Raw genomic sequence first — 21887 nt, forward strand, 5'->3', positions numbered from 1 at the left:
CTGAGATGATGTCGTTTAAACCACCTCAATAAACCTCAAGACGTAGCTGTTGTTTAAGCGCGAGCTGCTGCAGCTTTGAATCGTCCAGTTTTACTGCCTCAATGTTTGTTTGTGCTGCTTTTAAGCATTTTTATATTTTCATATTTCCTCTCTGATGCTCTGTTTTTGCTCTTGCACTGTTTTTTTTTTTTTACTGTTTTATTTTTGTTACTGTTTTATCCAATGTTTTATGTTTTTTAATTTCAGTTTGCCTATAGAAGGTGATGCAGAAGCAGAGTTTATTGTAGTTATGATTCTTCCAGAGAGGAGATGAAGTGGCGTCAGTGGGCCGACGACTGGCTCGTCCACCTCATATCTCCCAACGTTTACCGGACCACCGGCGAGGCCTTGGCCTCCTTCGACTACATCGTTCGTGAGGGCAAGTTTGGCACGTTCGAGGGCTTCTTCGCCAAATACGTCGGCGCTACAGCCATGTTTGTGATCTCCAAGCAACTGAAGAAACGGTGAGGCTCAGCGTGGATCCGCCTCCTGCAGTGTTTGACTTAAAGTCGCCGTTTGGACGTCAGTGTTGATTTTTGTCGTCTTTGACCCGACAGACACAACCTGCAGAACGACGTCAGGCAGGACCTCTACAAGGCCGTGAACGACTGGGTGGCCGCCATCGGCAAGAAGAGGAAGTTCATGGGAGGAGATCAGCCGAACCTGGCGGACCTGGTGAGAAAACGCACAAAAACAAAACACTAGCGCCAATAAAAACTGTAAAGAAACACAAAGGAAACACCTGCAATCAAAAGTGAGCATAAAGAGATGCAAAATGAACTCAGGTAGATGGAAATTCAGAGATAAAACCTCTGAAGACACAATAGGACCACAAACAGATTGAGTACAAAGAGAAATAGACATAAACCGAGAATAAGTAGATGTAAATGAGCCTGGCGACCATAAAATGATTCAAAACTGAATAAAAGAAAAAGACACAATAACCATAAAGATACAAACCATTCAAAAATATACAAAATGATCACAAATGACTGCAAGAAAAAGACTCACAACAACCAAAAATGTCCAACAAAGATCCATAAAAAGATGGAAGATGAACACAAACGGGTGTAAAATGGCGACAAAAGACAGAAAAACGGCAGACAGAGATGCAACCTGAGCGTAGAGTGACAGCGGCGATTAAAAATAGATGCAAAATGAGGACAAATGGTTGTAAAGCCGATGCGCAGTGACAAAAGAACAGGACAGAGACTCACAAATGAATTCATGAGTGGTACAAAGAGATGCAGACTGACTGGAATCAAGACACAAAATGAACATTAGTGAATGCAAATGTAGTGCAAACACCAAAAGGACGAATGCAAAGAGTGACAAAACAACCAAAATGAACAGAAATAAATCCCAAATAGACACAAAAAGGTGAAAGTGATGCAAACTGCATTAAAAAAAAAGGATCACAAAGACAAAAATGATCACAAAGACAAAAATTATCACAAAGGATCACAAAGGATCACAAAGACAAAAATGAACATAGAGGTACAAAGCAATAAAAAAAAAGCAAAATGGCCAAATGACACACTAAATGACACCAAAAAGAGATGCAAACTGACTGAAATGAAGACAAAACGATTACAAACAGATGAAAATTCAGTGCAAACACAGAGAAATAACCACAAAGATGCAAAATGAACACTAATAAATGCAAAATGGCCACAAAGACACACTAAATGACTCCAAAAAGAGATGGAAACTGACTAGAATTATGCAATAATGATTACAAATAAATGAAAATTTAGTGCAAACTCAGAAAGAAACGACTGCAAAGAGGTACTAGTTATTAAATAAGATGCAAAATAAACACTGCTAAATGCAAAATGGCCACAAAGACACACAAAATGACACCAAAAAGAGACGTGAACTGACTAAAATTAAGACAAAATTACTACAAGTAGATGTAAATACAGTGCAAACACAAAAAACACCACAAAAGAGGTATAAATTATGTGTAAAAAGATGCAAAATGAACACAAAGACACACAAAAAGACACCAAAAAGAGACGTGAACTGGCTAAAATTAAGACAAATAGATAGAAATTCAGTACAAACACACAAAAACCGACCACAGAGAGGTACAAACCAATAAAAAAAGATCCAAAATGAACACAAATAGCCATAAAAACATCAACATGACACTAACTTTGCTCAAAAACTGCCACAAAGATTCACTAAACGGCAACAGAGCGACTCATTAGGACCCTAAATAGATGCAAAGTGAACACACGGTGACCTGAATCGATGCCGAGTGTTGACGAGTGATGTTTGCGTCCTGTGTGCAGGCGGTGTTCGGCGTCCTGCGGGTGATGGAGGGTCTGCAGGCCTTCGACGACATGCTGGCCAACACCAAAGTGAAGGCGTGGTACAGACGCATGGAGAGGGCGACGCTGAACCACGAGGGCCGGAGCCCCACAGCCAGCCAACAGTAAGAACCTCCGGAGAACCTCCAGAGAGCCTTCAGGGAACAACTGGACCTGCTGCGTCTTGTTTTGTGGGAGTCGGAGGAGCAGCAGGAGTTTACCCGTTTGTATGGCAGAGTAGCTGCAGACGTAGAGGAAAGAGTCGCTGTTTAATCACTGAGCTGCTGTTTGGAGAAAAGCTGCCCTCTGCTGGTCGGCCGCGGCAACAACACGCCGACCTCTTCTGTACGTTTGACTGACACGAAAAGTAAAAGGTTTGCGTTCATTTAGAGCATCAGCAGATCCAGAGAACCTACAATGACTTCCTTTATTCACTCATTCACACCGAAGCTGCCGAGTCTTTAACACAACTGTTCAGCCAATTTCTTCCACCTTTTAGATTTATTTTCTATTTTGGGAGAGTTTAAATCTCGTTTATTTTGCCTTTTCTTGGCCAGACAACCTGCCGTGTTCCTGCGCTCACAGCATGAACACAAATAGATGCAAATTCAGTGAAAACTAAGAAAAGAAAACGCCTCTAAGCAAAGAAAACTGACAGAAGAAGGTGCAAAATGATGCAAAACCAGTTAAAACGAGAGCTACAACCAAGAAAACCAACAAAAAGCAGATCTGAAACGAGCACGAATACAGAAAATGAACACAAATAGTTGGAAATTCGTTGCAAATCGAGATAAAACCACCTCTCAGTCACCATAAAGAGGTTAAAACCAACTGAAAATGATGCAGAAGGAACACAAAGTGATGCAAAAACCAGGTAAGACAGTTAAAGCTGCAGCTACGACTCACAAAAGGACGACTACTCAAAGCAATTCACCACAAAAACAACCACAAATGGACAGAAACCAACAAAAAGTAGAAGAAAAATGACCATGAAACAGAAAATCTTGACTATTCTGCCAATTTATTCCACATATTTCTGATATTTTTTTGTTTTGGAGGAGTTAAAATCTGACTTGTTTTGTTTTTGTCGGCCGACAACCTGCAGCGTTTCTGTGTGAACTCAAATAGATGCGAATTCAGTGTACACAGATTTAAAAAAAAAACAAAAAAAAACACCTTGAAGACACTCAAACACACCGCGACTCGATGCCAAATGACCGTAAAGAGATTAAAGCAGACTAATAGTTAATGCAAAATGACCAGGAAGTGACGCAAAACCAAGTAAAAGGCAGGTACAACTGCAACTACCACATGTAAACGACTGCAAGGAGACGCAAACCAATTAAAAAAATAGATGTAAGATGCTTGAAAATGAGCACAAATAGCTGCAAATTCAGTGAAAATTAAGAGAGAAAAAAACACCTAAAACACAAAAAAGCAACACTATTGGATTCAAAATGACCAGAAAAGGATGAAAATGAACTGAAAGTGATGCAAAATGACAACAAATTGATACAAAACCAAAGAAAACAGAGAAAACTGCAGCTTCAACATGCAAAAGGCTGTAAAGTGACACAAAACTACTGCAGATGGAATAAAAAGAGACACAAAGCAAGAAAAATACGATGTAAAATCATCATAAAACAGCCGTTTCAAACTATTCGACTGGTTTCTTCGACATATTTTAGATTTAATTTCTATTTTGGGGAAGTTAATGTCCCTATTTGGCCTTTTTTTTTTTTTTTGCTCAGAGAAGCTGCAGCGTTTGTGTGCATGTAATAATGTGATAATTGCAGATTATTTGACCAGAGGTTTCACACATTTATTCTTGTAACGCGGTCGACTTTGGAGGAAGTCAAATGTCTCTCGGCTGCAGAAATCTAGCCTCACATGTGCACGCTTTGCCCTTTTGGTTTTTTGCTCATAAATTCAGTTCATGCTGCAGAAGTTTGTCTAATTTTCAACTGCAGGAGAAGAGAATCAAAAAACAATGTGAAGAACATCCTGAAACCTTTTAGCAGAACTCCACCTTTCAGTCATTCTGGGATGTTTTCTCTCTTCACTCAGCAGCTTTGTCCGTTAAAGAACGGTTCTTTTCATGTTCTGTTGGAGCCTTGAGACGAGTTTATGATCTGTATTTATTTCAGGTGATGTTTCTCTGATCTCCCTTTAGGGTACAGTAATAAAGTGATTGGGGAGCTGCTGGTCTGAATGTTCTTCATATGCAATATTTCAGCTCCACATAAATTAACTGTATTAAAACCAACTCAATGTGCATAGCTGTAAAAAGGTCAAATAAAAGGAAAGGAAACCTCGACTCTTGTGGTTTATTTAAAGGAACACGTTTGATGCAACACCAGTTGTACCTTTATAAATACATTATTCTGGTTCTTGAAATATAAATGTTAAGCAGAACTCACCAGAAGACGTGGAGACTCTGAAGTCGCCTAGAAGAAAGTTCTTTGGTCTGATGAGGGAACACGGACCATCATGACAAACACACCATCCCCACTGTGAAGCATGGAGGCGGCAGCATCATGATGTGAAACACAGTGGTAGCATCATGATGACATGAAGCATGGAGGTGGCAGCATTACGATGTGAAGCATGGTGGTGGCAGCATCATGACGTGAAGCACGGAGGTGGCAGCGTCATGATGTGAAGCATGGCGGTGGCAGCATCATGATGTGAAACACGGTGGTGGCAGCATCATGACGTGAAGCACGGTGGCGGCAGCATCATGATGTGAAGTATGAAGGTGGCAGCATCATGATGTGAAGCACGGTGGTGGCAGCATCATGATGTGAAGCACGGTGGTGGCAGCATCATGATGTGAAGCACGGTGGTGGCAGCATCATGATGTGAAGCACCGCTGCCTGCACTGTGGGATATTTAGGGAACATCTGTAAATTGCAGCGTCTATCGAGAAGCAGACGTTCAACAAGTGATGTGTGTTTTGCCTGTGACAAGGTGAGAAGTGCGACCAAATCAGACAGTTGGTCTGGAGCCCTGTGGAGTGTAAGATTTGAAAAAAGGACAAAATCTCCAGTAAACAGCTGATGAGGTTTAATTTCAGACATTTGCTTCATAGATTTGTGCAGTTATTCAGTGTACATAGACCACAGCTCTGCTCTGCTGCAAAACCAACCACGTTAACACAGAATCAGCTTCACAACTTTGTGTGTCTAATCTTGAGCCGAGTTCATCTTTACTCCACACGGTGGATTCACGACAAAATAAATAGCAAAAAAAAGTCAAAATCATTCAATTTGACTGTCGAGGCTCCGTAGTAATAAACGCAGACGGTAGCGAGTAAACGACTTCACCTCCTCAGGAATATTAAAGTACAACAGCTCTGAACACGAGGATTCTCAACTCCAGAAAACACACAAGAGATTCAGATTCAGGCACAAAATGTAAAGCCGAAGGTTTAAATGCCAACACAGCACATAAGCAGATGTTGGAGGACAGATGTGGACGTCCTGCTTATAATCTGGGTTTTTACGTGTGCTAGTGTTTTGTGTTTGCACTAGTTTCTAGCTGCACAGGTGACTCCTCGCTGCAATACAGGACGCCAGACTGCAAAACTCTCATAATATTTCAGTTAAAGGTTCACACGATTGCATTTGTGCAGGTGAACGATGGTTGTTAGTGTGTTTCGGTACAGATACGGAGCTAAAGCATGGTGGCGGCAGCATCATGATGTGGCTGGAAATCAGACTTCTCCTTCTTCACTGGCTCATCAGTCTCCCTGTACATCACTGAGAACAGACTAACAGAAGGAGAGCTAAGAGGAAAACATCCCTCTTGTGGAATATCTACCTGCACAGGCTACGAAATCCCCATAAGATGATAATTTTCTAAAACAAACTGAGCAGAGAACGGAGAAGTTACAGCACCAGCGAAGAAGAAAAAACACTAAAGCTGCAAAATTAAACCAAAACATTGGTCATCATCGAGGCTTTCCACAATTAAATCAACATTATACTGACATTTAAAACGCTCGCGGGAAAAGCAGCCGACGTAGAACAGAAACCCGGTTCTATCTTGAGTAAACCTGACAGGAGAACGTCTTGTTTTTGTGAAGGTTTCTACCCGTCGGCTCCAGACAGGACAAACTGTTGAGAATATTCCAATTAAAAGTTCATGTTTCATTTGAGATCATCCGTTTTGAAACTTCGGTCCGTTTCTCCCTGATGAGCCAAATAATCAATCGATCTGTTGTTGTGTTCCACAGATGAAGCTTCTACAGTTGATCATTTAAAAAACAAAACGAGGAAATTCAGGAAATGCCGACTCCGGATTTGAACCAGTGAAGAAGCAGCGCTGCATTCAACCACACAGGCTAAACTGAAATACTAAATCAGGATTTTGGCTTCCTATAATGAACATAATCGACATTAAAGATGCTCATGTAGAAAAGACAACGTACTTTCATTTTAGTGAACAGAATGTGTTTTTTTTTTCCACTCTTTTATAACAAATTTTGGGCCATTTTCTTCTGAAAAAGTTGGAAATAGTCAGTCTGGAGCTCTGATCTAGTGGTGAAAATACAACTAATGAAGCTTCCTGAAGGATGATGATGGAAATAAAACTGAAAAAAACGTTGAAGACACAAATTTAAAAGCACTAAAATGCAGCAGATTCCCTTCTCAACTGTAGCAGACAGATTAAATGAAGGGTGCAGAGACTATTTTAAAACTCCCGGTCCATCTTTGGAGACGTCACATGAGCCTGAACACGCAGCGATCTGGAACCAGGAAACGTTTATGTGAACCAACCAGGAGGCCACGTGCTCTTCAGCAACCTGCATCATCATGAAGACACATAAACATCGTCACATTGTAGATGGAAGTCGCGCGTTTTCGTCCGTCCAGAGTTCAGCTCTTTGATTAAAACCAGAGAATCCACGGCGGCCGTGTTCCTCCTCGGTGTGGAGACCATCTTCCCGGCAGCGCTCCTTCTCCTCAGTCCCAAAGCCGCCAGTTCTCCACCAAATTCACACATTAAGTTATTCGGTCCTAACAGGCGTCGTGCAGTAAAATCCAACATGGCGGCGGCTGCGGCTGCTGCTGCTGCTGCATCACGACCTCCAGAAGGTGGAGCTCAGCTGGCCTTTGGGCGGGCTGATCTGTCGGCTCTGCAGGGACGTCTGCAGGCAAAAACACAGTTTATTCAGCTCTGCATGCTTTATAAACACGTTTTCTGTTTTATTGACTTCATTTAATATTTACCATTCATTCTTATTACAGAGTTGTTCTTTCGTGCTTATTTTTCCTTTAAATTTGTTCTGTTTACGAGTTTAAATCCTAAAATCTGAACTTTAAATTTTAAGTTATGGCATAAATATGAACATATTTAGAATCTATTCTCACGATAAGCTCTTTATTGCTTGTTTTATCTTTTAATTTGTCCCGTTTATGCATTTAAGTCCTAAAATCTAATCTTAAAATTGTGCTTTTTCACCTTTTCTTTACTCTACATGTCTCATTAACTAAACTAAACAACTAAACTATCAAAAACAGGCCAGAGGGTTTAAAAGGTACGATAACATAAAAAGAAAAACTGAATCTGTAAAATCACACCATTTATCAGAGCAAGAAACTGCAAAAACAGCAAGAATGCTCTGATTTCAGACGGTCAGTGAACTAATCATGTGTGCTTCTGTCCAGAAAAACAACTAAAGCTAAACTTAAAATTGTGATATTTCATTTAAAATTAAATTTTTATGACTTGTCTCATTAAAAAATGGTCAAAATAGAAATAAATTCTGCGATCTACAATATTTATAGTATCTGGACTGTTTTCCAGTCTTAGTAACACCTCAGGCTTTTTCCTTTTAGTACTTTTTTTTGTTGTTGTTGTAAAAACAAATCATCAAAGTAATTCAACTTTAGTTTTTTCCTTTTATGACGTCGTGACATTACAGCTGCTTCATGCTGCACAGAAGACACTTTAGAGACAAACTTATCGCGTCACGTCACAAAACAAAAACAACTGGAGTCACAATTAAATCTGAACAGACATGATGCACATATTTTAAGATTTAGAGCAACTTACACTTTCAGAGAATGTTATTTCCAATTTTCAGTGCAAATAAATGTGAATAAATTTGCTTTGAATGCACAAAAAATAACCAGAACTCGCCTAAGAATCGTCATGTTTTCAGGTTTTCGAGTGATTCTGAGACAGCAGTCAGTAAATTTATGGGTAAATTCCAAACTTGAAATGCTTGAAGTGTACTTTTTTTTTTATTATTTTTATTTTCTTATTTCAAAATGTGACCAAACACAGCCTAAATAATAGAATGAAGCAGCACCTGCAGGCATTTAGAGATGAAAAAAGTAGTTTTTTTTCTGTCATGATGAGAAGCACGGTGGCGGCAGCATCATGATTAGATTAGACCTTTCAACTTCATTGTCATCACACGTGTCACAAGCACAGGATGTAGCAAACTTCTACGAATAAAACTGGTGCAAAAATAGACGTTTGACATGTTGTCTGAGCAGAACGGTCAATAAAATATGACTCAGTACGGCTCAGCTCAGCGCTCACGTTCGTATTCGTACCTCCAGGAACTGTTTGAGCCGGATGACGGAGCCCATCTGTCCGCTGCTGGTCACCGCCTCGATTCTGGAGACAAAAGACAAAGAGCTGAGCGGTCCATTGATCAGCAGAACAGATCTAAAGCGATGGACTCGGCGTGTCGTAAAGCTCGTACCTGGGGAAGTACTCGTCCTTCAGCAGCAGGATGAGCTTCCAGAACTGGATCTGGTACTGTTTCATCAACGCGTGTCCACAAACCTGAAGGAGGCGAAACAAAACAACTCAAAACTCATTTCTAGGAACTTTTCTAACAGTCAGTAAAGAGTCGAGTCATTATTATGCATCTTGGTCCTGCTCTTTATTCATTTCTCTGTGGTACAGGTATTTATAGAACTCCAGACCAGATCAGATCATGTCTAGTATTAGTGGTCGATTACAGTTTTTAAAGCAGCCAGAAGGAAAGTCAACATTAGAGAGCTGCTAAGAACAGAAACACCAACGACAGACGACTGGATTGACAACATTTATGACGTCTTCAAGGTGGAAAAAAGGTCATTTTTTCTGTCAAACTGTGACAGGACTTTTAAAAAGACCGGACTGTGTACATCACAACTATTATTTGTTTAATGTGACTTTCTTCAGTAAACTGACGTGAACATTTCCTTCTGCTAGTTAGATTTTGTCCACAATTATTTTCATTGTTGATTAATCTGTTGTTGTACCATTAGTTGGTTTATACAATGTCTGAGATAAATGCTTAAAATATGAGTATTGTGTTACAGGGCATGAAAACAGCGAATGACACAAACATTAAAAACCAAGAGACTTCAAAAATTTGTTTAAAAAAATCTTGATTGAGTTATGTGACATTATCGATGTGAGCTGCTGCAATTTAAAACGTGTTCTAGTGTGAAAGTTTTATTTAAACAAGCCGCGAACGCAGACAGTTTAGTCGAGTACAACCGTACAGGAGAAGCACCTCCAGTCCTTCAAGTGTATAAACAAAATAAAAAATAAAATAATAATAAAAACCACAATTTCTGGATTCATTTCAGTCAAAAAAAGTTGGTAGAATTACCACATCGTCTCATCCTCGTCCTCGGGATGAAAAAACTTGGCAGCCCTGGTTGCTAGGCAACAGGAGCGGTGCTACGGGACGTGACGATGCAAAAGTCCGAGATGACAAATGTGTTGTTTTTATTATATTAAGCCACAAAAAAACACAGCAAGTGGAGAAAATTCAAGGAATTTCAAGCAATTAAAAACTCATAGAAATACTTACACATTAATTGGTGCAACATCTGTACATGTGCAGAGGATCATAATAATAATCCTGTTTTTTTTTTAAAAACTGTGTTTGGAGCTTTTACTGATATTTAAAACAGCGGTCCCCAACCACCGGGCCGCGGACCGGTACCGGGCCGTGGGTCATTTGGTACCGGGCCGCACAGATAGAATAAAAACATTTTATTTTTATTTCCAGCAGAGTCTGCAGGGTGTTTTATTTTGAAACATGACTAGCTCGTCTTCCCGTCACTTCCGTTTGTGTTCGTCTCCCGCACTTGACTGTCAGTTTTTATGCTGCTAAACGAAGCCATCAGTCAAAAACAAACATCTCAGGAGAGCTGCTTTGGAAAGTGGAAGAGACTCGATACTGAGACAGAGAAAAAGTAAACATGTTAAGCAATAAAAAGTAATTTTATTTATGAAACTTTTCAAGAGAAAAAAACCCAATTATTATTTGTTATGTGTGTAATGACCGGTCCGTAGAAACATTTCTTGCTTAAAACCGGTCCGTAGTGCAAAAAAGGTTGAAGACCACTGATTTAAAACACATGAAGCATGATATCACGCTGCTCCTGCCTGTTTCACATCAGGTCTGGGCTCACACACGTCTACACGAGTTTGAAAGTTGACTTTTAGAGTTCAGAGCCGGAAAAAGAAGCAAAATCTGACAACTTTTATTGTTTTTTAGAGGCTGCGTGACTGTAATAAAGTGAAGATGTGCAGGTTTAGAGCTCCAGATTGAGAACACAGACCTGGACGTGTGCACCGTTGTGTTTGAGGGTGTCTCTAGACTCACCTCCAGGAAGTCGAACAGCAGCGTCGCCGTGATGTCGGCCAGCGGCTCCATGTTGAGCATCTGAGCCAACCAGCGCCAGCCGTGGTTCAAACCGTGAGGCGCCGCCTGAAACGCAAACAGCCACAACAAGAGAGTTAAAACCATCAAACACTCACATCCTGGAACTCACAGACCGATATCAAGACAGTTTAAATGACCGACGGACAGAAAACGGTCGAAAATAAACAAAGAAACTCAATAATAATAATAAACAACAAAATATATAAAATACAACTAAATAGAACTAACAAGAGGGAATACAAGGATTAAATCCAGAATACAAGGACCAAAAACCAGTAATTAGTAGTTATTACTTCATCGTTTTGACATTAAGCTAAAATATAAACTCAGCCTGATGTGACATGAAAGTTTGCTGTAGAAGCAGCGCTGCAGAGAAAGAAAATCTATTTTAATTCATAAATAATAAAAAAAGATTCTCAGATTTTCTTCTTCTCTTACACATTATATGTACTACACATGAAACACTAACATTTGTACATTCTTATTTCATTTAGAATGTTTACTCCACTTATTGTGAATGTTATATTTTCCTTATTCTTTATTTTTACCTACTACATATTTATCTGTATTTATGGTGGCCGTAACTTCACTCTGCTGCAACAACTGAATTTCCCTTCTGGGATTAATAAAGTATTTCTAGTCTATTCTATTCTAAATTGTTTTTTTTTATGTTTAATGCAGCATTAAGTAAAATATTAGTGGATTTTTGGCGAATTTTTGACCCCAAAAATAAAATTTATATATTAAAAATAAAAAAATAAAAATTATGTTGAAGATTTCACTCTTTCTCACCTTATCAGTATTCTCTCAGATTGTGTGCGTTGGATTATTAAATAATTAATATGTACTTTAATAGATTTTAGTAGTTGTAGTCCTAAAAATAAACATATTTTAAGTTGCAGTTTATTTATTTAAAAAAGAGAAAATGTACAATAATTAACATTCAGATATATGTACCTGAGTTTGGCATTGAAAATGAATAATTACAGCAGCTCAGTTAAAATCACAGATATTTACTGAGTATAATCTCTGAAAAAGATGGCGCTGGTGTCGACACTGTTGGTTCTCGACGACATCTTTTTAAACGGAGACTCTCTGATCAGTTCTACATCAAGTTCATGTCTCACCGCCTGCTTGGAGCCGTAGGGCCACCTCAGCTGGATGACGGCGGCGTACAGACGGATCATCCCAGACATCCTCTTCAGGAAGCTGTCCTGGCCCTCCACTCCGGAGTCGTCCACGCGGTAACCCAGGATCCTGCAGGAACAAAACGCTCGTTGCTTATTCACGCCGCAAACTTCTTTTTCCTCCCGATTACCGGAGCTAAAAAAAAAAGGGTCCCTCACCTCTGATACTCGTCCACGGACGTGCCCTCCTTCATCGGGGGGTAATGCGGGACGGCGTACGGACACTTCTTGTGCAGGTGAGCGAGGATCAAGTCTCCCACCTGAGGATGGAGCTCCCAGACGCCGGACGCCACCACGGCGATGGGAAACGCCGCCTCGTGATGCGACGCCACCTCCTCCTCCCCTTGTTTCTGCACGGGACGAGAAAACCAGCAGTGAATCCAACAGGAAGCAGAAGTTTTATTTGGTTTGTTGTGGGTTTACTGGGAATATATAAGAAAATAACTCCTGTATATTAAACTGGATAGCACACGAAGGATTTTGGCTGGTCTGAGTAAAACCAGGAGCCTCATCAAAGCTAAAATCAGAGTTTTTTGGGTTATTTAACTCCAAACCAGTGTTAAAAAAACACCCAAATACACATTCATTTCCTGCACTTTGTCTCTTTGTGTCTGTGGATTTCAGCTACAAAGTTTATCTTGAAATGCTTTTGTTTTTTTCAAAATAAGTTTTTACTCAAACTGTGAGACAGAAACCTCGACACCAGCATCTGTGAAACACACCAAACTCTGCAGTTCTTATTCCTGTCTTAACTCGACATGACCTAAAAGTTTGCATTAAAATTGTTTAAAAATAAATAAAAAACTAAATAAAAAGTTTGTCAGGTTTTATCCTCTCTAATCTGCTCTTTTTAGGTGAAGTATTCAGGGATTTGTGCCTGTTTTTAGACAATTTGCCTTGTTTTCTGACAAAACCCAAATTCTGAAGATGAACTGATCCAGTGTTTCTAAAACTGAACACAAATCATAGCATTTTTAATAAGATAACACCTTATTTGTATACTAACATAAAATGCCAGAAAATACGTAACACAAAAACAGTTCTATTAATGTCAGTAATCAGCTGGAGAAACTTCCCGCTCACTTCTAACAGTTAGACCTCGTTCAGCTGCAGTGTGAATCGTCTTTTAGCTGTATATTAATTTCGTAATCTTTCTTCTATGTGATAATGAGATACACAGCAGGCAGGTCAGCAAAGCAGACCTAAAGATTTTCTTTTTCATAGTGCACCTGCTCATATCTTCTTTTCATTATTATGGATGAATCATCCAAGTGTATAGAAGTGTATGTTACAGACAATCACAACTTCTGTGACATATTTGACATTATTTTTGTCAAAAAACAGCCCAAAACCACTAAAATATCTAATTTACTGTTATATAAAACGTAAGAAACGCAGATTCAAGAGGCTAAAGCCAGAGAATAGTAAGATTTTTACCTGTGAAATTACTTGTTTATTTTCTACCAAACATTTCTAAAAACAACAACAACAAAAATTATCCTCTTAAATGAATGTAAAAATGACCAAAAAGCGTGAACATCTTTAATCACAGACTTTTATTCTGTTTTTAATCTCTGTATTCTGGTCTTAACTGATTTTTACTGCACTTTAACTGACACTTTTCCTTATTTTTATTTTTTTTTATTAGTTATTTCTTCCCAGCACCACTGACTCACCACAAACTTCTCGGCCAGTTTGTAGCTGACGAAGTCCAGCCCCTGCGGATGCATCGAGGTGGAGATGGACTTCCCCCCGGACACCACCGGACGCCCCGACAGCAGCTTGTCGATCTTGTCGAAGATTTCTCGGAGCTGCGATCCAGAGTTGCTGGCGATCTGGCTGACGGGGATGGTGGAAGCTTTCTGGAGCTCCAGCTTCAGCTTCTTCGTCTGCGTCCAGAAAAAGGAGGAACAAAATAAATAAAAAATTGAGTGAGTTGAGTGGATTTGACTCAGTAGAAATGAGGTTTACTGAAGGTTTGTGAAGATGGAGTGATCGGTCTTTGCAAATGAACTCTTCATATATATTTTACTAATTACATTTAGAATGTTCATCCTTGTGTCCTCTCTGTGTGATGACAAAGCCTGCAGTTCATCCGAAAAATCAGATTTCTTTTTGATTTTTTATTATCACTGTTCACTGCAGTGGAGTCACTCACAGCTCCTTGGATGGGCCAAGAATCACAGAATTATTTTTTTTCCCCCAGAATCTAACCACTGCAAACAATACAGTTTTGCACATTTTTAAATACGATAAAAAGAATAAAGTGTTTTTGATGACATATCATTTTTTATCTTGACAAAACCAAAAGTCACACATGATTAGCTGAAGAACTGTTCAAACACAACGAACGTTCCTGTTATTATAGTTTCTTACTTTAACAAATGGTGTCGTTTTGCCGACTTCTTGAAACCAACTCTCCTTTTAAACCAAGCAGCAGGTTTTGGGGTTCAGAGGGTGAATTTCTGCGCTAACAGATAAACCTTATGATGTGCACAAACCCACCTGGGCGTCTTTTGGGCTGTTGAGTTGTTCGAAGGACTGCGTGCAGCGAGCAGCCGACTCCTGCAGCTCTCTGAACCACTTCAGCGTTGCGTCTTCAGCGCTGCTCTGCAGCCCTGCAGGAGGACGGGTGGAAGGAAACACGTTACATCAAACAGGAATAATTCTGTCGTCTGGTTTTAAACATTGGCTTGTGACGCCACAGTTTTTCTATCCTACATATTTATCTTTCAGTGCAACTATGTTAAAATATTTATTTGCCTTATTAATAAAAGGTTAACTCAGTTATTTCATTGTGTTTCTGAAAAAAAAATAAAAATTTTGTAAATTCAATTCCATCATACGTTTTTCTTTTTGTTCCAACAGTTTTAAAGTTTGATTCAGTAACTGCAATATTTAACTCTGGGATTCATTGTGCTGCCTTAATGTTGCTCAAACAAGAAAATTACAACATGAAAGATGTCTATTTTTAGGACTCCAACTACTCATTATTTCTTCTCCTTCTTCATAATAACAATAATTTTAAAAAAAACTATTTAATACTCAAACATATAAAATCGTGACAAATTACTGTTGACATCTTTAATATAATTTTTTTTGTCTCAAAACAGGCATAAATCCTTTCATATTTCACTTACTCTTATTAAAAAAAACATGAAAAAAGAGCAGATTTAAGATGATAAACCCTAAAAATGTTGATAAGTTTAATTATTCTTATACTTTTTATTTTTCTTTATTTCTAATGTAAACTATGACATCATATCAAGTTAACTTCTCATTTTATATGAACATAAAAGAGACAAAATGTAAAAATTACCAAAATATAACAAAGAACATTCGTGATTTTTCCTTAAGTGTGAACATCTTTATCTGTCTTCTGGTTTTAACTGGCTTCATTTGGAATCTTTTCCATTCTGTCTAGTTTTATTTCATTTATTTTGTAGTTAAATTTATCATTATTTAGTTTCTTTGTTCATTTTCTAACATTTTTATGTCTCTGGTGTCAAATTATTTAACATTTTATATTTAACTGTTGTATTTTAAGCTCTTAAATCATCTATACAACACTTTAATAAGTTCTAACTTGTATAAAATGTACACTACAAATTAATTTTAATGCTGTAAACGTGAATTTAACATTTCAAGTGCAAAACTCAAATAAATCAAAAGATTTTCAACATAAACAAACATGATCTGCTCAGTTAGTGTTTCTCTAAATTCATTTTCTTTGTCTTTTTGCTTCTATACACACTTTTTTTTAAATAACTTTTCTATTTCTGACTTGCTCCTGATAACACTTCAGACAGTAAAGCTGCATCCCGTAGTTTTAATTTAAACACTTCAGCCTGTGATTCATCTTTTTTTCTCCATCACCTTTCCTCTGAGCTTTCTCTTTGGCCGCCTGCGTCGCCTTCTTCTGCGCTTCCTGCTGCGCCTGAAGCTCTGCCTGCTTCCGCCGCTCCTCCTCCTGCTCCTCCTCCTTCTTCTTCTTCTCCTGCGCCTTCGCCGCCTCCTCCTGCATCAGCCGGATCAGCGCCCTCATCTCGTGGAGGGCTCGCTCGGCCACCGTCATGTCGTCCACGCTGGGAAACTCACCCTAAACAAAAAACCCAGAACATGGCACATGAAAACACACCAGTGAGGTTGAAGCTGAACCAGTAAAGTGCAAATTTATCAAAGTCAAAAAACATTCTAAGGATGTGTTTTTCAGCTCAAATGCTGTAAAGATGTAGAATTTCACCACGAAGGTATAACTCCTGGATTTATTCTGGTTCTAAATGGGCTGTTTTGCTCTAAAAACCAATGAGCTGCTGCTATCTCCACCTCCTTCAGGGAAAAACTCTCCTATGACTGCACAGAAGACATTAACTGACACCAAGACAGTGTGTAAGAACGAGACTTTCTGTCACTTTTAATACTATTTTACACAAAAATATCTTTGAATTCTGAGCACCCAAGTCGTTTTTCCCATATTTTGCCTATTTTCGGCAAATTAACAAAAGTCTGTCATGTTCCCAGAATGTGTTTTTCAGCTCAAATCAGTATTTTAGCTGCACAATTTCATACTAACTCCATTGTCTGACAGCAGAAAAAGAAAAAAATCTGCAGCTTTACTGTGAATTCAGCTGTATTAAAATGCAGTTTATGTGAGCACAGAGAGCAGGAGAGAAGCTCACGGATGGCGTTTAGGTTGAACTGAAGCACAACTGGTGACACGAAAACACAGTAACCCACCCAGTCCTTGATTTCTGGTTTGAATTAAAATTTCCACCATCTCTGAATGTAGCATTAAAGCTAACATTAGCCACATTAGCCTCACAGTGTGCCATCACTAATGATTTTTATATTGTTGTGGTGACACTGGCATCAAAAGTAGAAATAATCCACCACGGGGTGTTCAGTTCCTCAGATGCTGGGAGTGCATGAGGACTCTTGTGTTCACTCTTGGACCAACAGCAGAACATTTTAGAATTAGCAGAGGCAGCTCTGCCTTTTAACTGCCTTGTAAAGCTAGGAGGCTAACTATGCTATCACATCGTAACAGCTTTTAGCTTAAAATTCCAAGTTTATAACAACCACTAAACACAATAAAAGAGGATTTTCACCAGATGGGATCTTGACCACAAACACAAATGTCTCCATCACTTCAGTTTTCTACCCGGTCGGAGCCTCAAACTGACCTCTGCCGTCTTTCGGACCACCTCGGACACCTGCGAGCACAGCTGGTTCCCCCTGGTGCTGTAGGAGCTGATGCTGGCGGCCGGCAGCTCAGTCTTGGTCTGGGTGGTCCGGTTCGGTTCCAGCAGCTGGTTGAGCTGCAGGATCTCCTCCTGGATGGTGTTGAGGTTGCGAAGCCTCTCCCTGCCCTCCGTCTGCCGCTGCTTCTCCTGTTCAGCCTCCCGGAGACGCTGCTGCTCGGCCTCCCGCAGCCGCAGGTTCAGGATCTGACCAACAGACAGGGCCACTCTCAAGTCAGGAGGTTTTTAGAAAGATCTGTGCTCATTTACGTCTGATTTGCTTGAAAATGTAACAGCATATAATATGGATATCTACAAAAATATTTCCTGAAAGTGCAGCTCCATATAACTCATTTTTGCTAATCTGTGCTCAAAAATGGAGGCTTCATTTTTTCCCCCCTCACATTTCAACTCAGAAATAATCAGGGAGTATTTAATCTACTTGTCCAATATTACAGATTCTAAATCGATGACAGGATGAGAAATAACAGTGAACATTTCATGTTTTTATCTTTAATAGTTTCTGAGATATTGTCATTAAAACGGCCTCAAATTTTAATGTGCGAAAAAACCTGATGAAAGTGGCTCGAATGGCAATTTTTAATGTATTTTATCTCAGAAAGTACTAATAAGATTACTCTAAAATTTCGTAGATAGCATTTTAAACATCCATAGTTTATGATAAAGGTTTAAGCAGAAGGTTTCTGAGGATTTGAGATGAATTTAACCTGAATCCTGCAGTTTTTCAAAACTTTTGATGCACCACGTTCTCAACACATGAAGCAGAATGATGCCTTTAAAAACAGCACTACAAGTACAACTAAGATTAGAAACGCATATTTATGTTTGAAGCAGCTTCATGGTGTTTCCAGACTTTTAAAGAAAATCATTTTTAGGTTGCAACTCAAACAAAGACTGATTAAGTGCAGTAAAATGCAAAGTGGCTGTTCAACACCAACAAACATAATAAAAAGACAGAATTTCCTCGTGTTGTTTGATCGTCAAACCTTCATTCTGTGTCGCTGTTCCTCCTTCAGTTTCTCCTGGCGGCCCATACTCTCCTTAGTCCTGCACAGGAAACAAGTCCTTTCATCAGACAACATGTCAGAGACGTCACATGCAACGAGGATAGTTGCGTGTTTGTTTGTCGGGTCTTACTCTCGGTCCATCATGTCCTTCATACTCTGCAGCTCCTGCCTCTGTTTCAGCTCCATCAGCTCCTCGAAGCGCTTCAGCTGCTCCGACTCAGCGCTCGCCACCGACACCACCAGCTTCTCCTGAGCTTCCTGTCGCAGTCTGAGCGCCACCTGAGCCAACAGAGTCAAAAAAATAAATCAGTCGGGAGAGACTGCAGAGCTTCACAGGGTCAGTACGAGTCAAGAAAGTCTCAGACGCATGAACTACTCTACGGCAACGTTCAGGTTTCTAATGTTACACGTGTCTCAGTGAACATAAACACAAAAGCTTAGCCAAGATAGTCCTCCAGTAGGTGGGTACTAGCTATTTCCAAGTATTTTCAAAAGAACAAGAAGCATTCCAGTGCACTGACAAACTTGTATTTCAACACACAACATCGTGCATCGACCAGCTTCTTGTCCCACCTTGGCCTTTTCTCGATGTTCCTCCTCGAACCGGATGATGCGTCCGGCCGTCTCCATGGCTTTGGGCGACAGCAGCGAGATGGCAGGAAGCAACGCCGGACTGGAAACTTCGCTGACATCCTCCTCTGGATTTTCATCCTTCGTCTCGTCGCCGAAGTCCTGCAGCAAATCAGTGTGAGGAGACATTCAGGACTCAAAGACAATTAACACAAATTACCTGAAAGAAATAAACAAATGTTCTGTATCTAGATTATAAAGCCAATATTTGTGACAAACAACATTTATCTGAGATTAAAGTCAGAAATTTACAAGATTAAAAGTCCTATGACATTCAGTTCTTTAAAAAAAATTGCGCGCAATAGACTGGGCTTATATCACATGACTCATTTGTTTCCTGCTTTAATAGTAAACAAACAATTAATAAAGTAGAAATAAACAAAACGTTGCTCATTCAGATGTAGTTACAGATTTTTCTTCTTAAACCTCCTGTGCTTGTTCTTGTGAATGTAGGAAAACTCGTTACTTCACCAACTAGACTTTACAAAGTAGTTTTAAAAAAAGAAAAATGTCAGGAGATCAGTACTCAGGATGAGAAACTTGCCTGCTCGAGTTGGTTCTTTAAAGACGGGGCTGCAGAAAGTGAGACGTTCCTGGTGTTGATGTCGGAGATGGATCCTGTGGAGGAAACAGAAGCCAGGATCTCCTCCGACGGACCGGGGCTGGAATCTCCGGAGCTGGAGCTCAGAAAGGACGATTTCTGCAGAGGCAGCGAGCTGAGACGCTCCAAAATGACGGCAGAGTGCGGAGACAAGCTGAGGACGTCTTTACATCCTGCTAGAATATGCTGCAGAAACACAAGAGGATCAAAGATCAGAGACTATTTAAACACAGAAACCGCGTGACTACATGAAACAGCAAAATAAAGTTTATTTTCCACATAATAAGTGGTAAAGGATTTTTCTTCTTTTTTAAAATCATTACAGTCAATTATTAACAACAACATTTATTGTGGTGCAATATTACTTTACTACTAGTGTCAGATTAAAAAATACACACATTGTAATCTTATAGACTGCAGCAGTGTGTATATTTAAGGTTTTAAGCTTCTCATTAACACAACATTGGTGTGTGGTCTCATGGCTCAGTAGTATTTAGAGGGGGAAGCTAGGGCTGCTAGTGGCTTAATAACACCAGCTACACAAGTCAGCAATAAGTGATAAAATGACTGAAGCCAGAGCTTTAACTTCTTTCTTATTAGCAGAAATGGAAGACGTTCTCCTGCCTTTAACTTCATAAAAGCAGCAACACCACTGTGTGACAATACAGTATAAAATACTACACAAGCCCTTCATCAGGCTCTGAATGTGGTTTTAAAAGTATTTTGAAGTCATAGCTGGTTAATGTGAAGCTTATTTTATTAACTATACATCATTTATCGGTGGAAATAACTTAGCTAGTTGTTAAACAAATGTACCTGGAAGAGTATAAAGTATTATACAGTCATCTAAAACGTAATGGAGTCGGTGTATAATGTAGCAATACACAGGAATGCAGTACAGGTACTTCCAGTGTGTACTTCAGCACTAAATGTATTTAGCGAGTTGTTTGTTGTTGTTGCTAGTCGGTATCGGTAAATTAGTCTACTGTGGTGGCTAACTGTCCTCAGTTTAAAGAAATTACCAATTAAACTTAATAAATGACAGCAGGTTTCATTATCAAACGAAACTAGAAGTGTCACAGCAGCTTTGCTAACTAGCCGCCGGGCAGCTAACCAGCTAGTAACCGAGCTAACCAGCGCTAACTCACCTCTCCTCGTTCCGACCAGTACGGGTCGAAACTTATTTTCCCCTTCGGTGAATTTTTTAAAGCTTGTAAAGTTTCCCATCGTAGATTTTCTGAAGGCATCGCGACACAAAAAACACACAAAAACTACTAATCGATGCTAATGTTGGGCTAACTTTGAACCCGCCACACGGGGTTACGTCAAATACAATCCGACGAGAAACCGCCCGCCCCCTCTGAGTGGCTTTATGGTTCCGGATTGGACATCCGCTGATTATTTTAACTAATTTGACTCTCAGTTTGGCGAATTCATAAAATAGTATTTTAAATAAACTGAAAGAAGTGTGCTAATATTGTTTATTTCGCTGCTGACAGTATTTATAGCGTTCTCGTTGGCTCAAAGTGAGACTACCTCAATACAAATACAGTCCTTCTTTCTAAAAAATTGTAATTTATTTATTTTTTGCTGTATTTCTATGCAAGCACTCACCTTTCAAACCAAAACTTCAAACCTGACTTTAACACAGTGCACTGCAAAATTCGGCTTAAAGGCCATTCACTAAGAGATGACAATTAGTTTTGCTTTACCTGTCCCATGCCACTATTAAAACTGACCAAACTATAAATACAAACAAAAAACACAATTAGACAAAATAATTCTGGCGTATGGAATGTATGCCGAATTAAAGAACAACCCACAACTAATTTGAAAAAAAATCCTATTGTATATCTTATCAACTTCTTGTTTGCAAATTAGTAAGAAAATCTTGAATCACTTCAGTTTTCATTGGGGTTCTGCATGAGCTGGACAACAATATTTCATATAGGAGTAATCTCAGGTATCTCTGATGTAAACAGAAATAAGATGTGGTACTTAACCTTAGCTGTGAAGAGACCAATAAGCCCACTGTTAAACAACACATAAACAAATGCAGATTTCCAGTAATGAAGGATTTTTTTTCCACTCCACCAAAGTTTTAGTCAACAGCAAATGAAAACCACCAGCGCCAAAGTAATAAAAATGTGAAAATAAA

The 21887-nt window shown here is 39.3% G+C and overlaps 2 protein-coding genes across 2 annotated transcripts; one reads left to right on the forward strand and one right to left on the reverse strand.

Moving 5' to 3' along the window:
* Window positions 1-267: 267 nt before the first annotated feature.
* On the forward strand, window positions 268-3527 carry LOC103370734 (prostaglandin E synthase 2-like; the record flags this gene model as incomplete). Its single annotated transcript, XM_008299872.1, has 3 exons — window positions 268-503; window positions 597-714; window positions 2337-3527. Coding segments are annotated over 3 exons (501 nt in total), but the record flags the coding sequence as incomplete, so codon positions are not given.
* Window positions 3528-5398: 1871 nt separating this feature from the next.
* On the reverse strand, window positions 5399-20983 carry gle1 (GLE1 RNA export mediator). Its single transcript, XM_008299873.1, has 15 exons — window positions 20878-20983; window positions 19673-19915; window positions 19072-19230; window positions 18629-18777; window positions 18478-18538; window positions 17414-17677; window positions 16107-16329; window positions 14736-14848; window positions 13907-14119; window positions 12390-12580; window positions 12171-12300; window positions 10984-11088; window positions 9076-9158; window positions 8924-8987; window positions 5399-7506 (listed from the first exon to the last, which is right to left on the reverse strand). The coding sequence occupies exons 1-15, from the start codon at window positions 20974-20976 to the stop codon at window positions 7438-7440; spliced, it is 2166 nt and encodes a 721-aa protein (XP_008298095.1). The 5' UTR covers window positions 20977-20983; the 3' UTR covers window positions 5399-7437.
* Between the last annotated feature and the right edge of the window lie 904 nt (window positions 20984-21887).

Source organism: Stegastes partitus, unplaced genomic scaffold (genome assembly GCF_000690725.1).
Source record: "Stegastes partitus isolate 25-593 unplaced genomic scaffold, Stegastes_partitus-1.0.2 Scaffold1476, whole genome shotgun sequence".
NCBI lineage: Eukaryota > Metazoa > Chordata > Actinopteri > Pomacentridae > Stegastes > Stegastes partitus.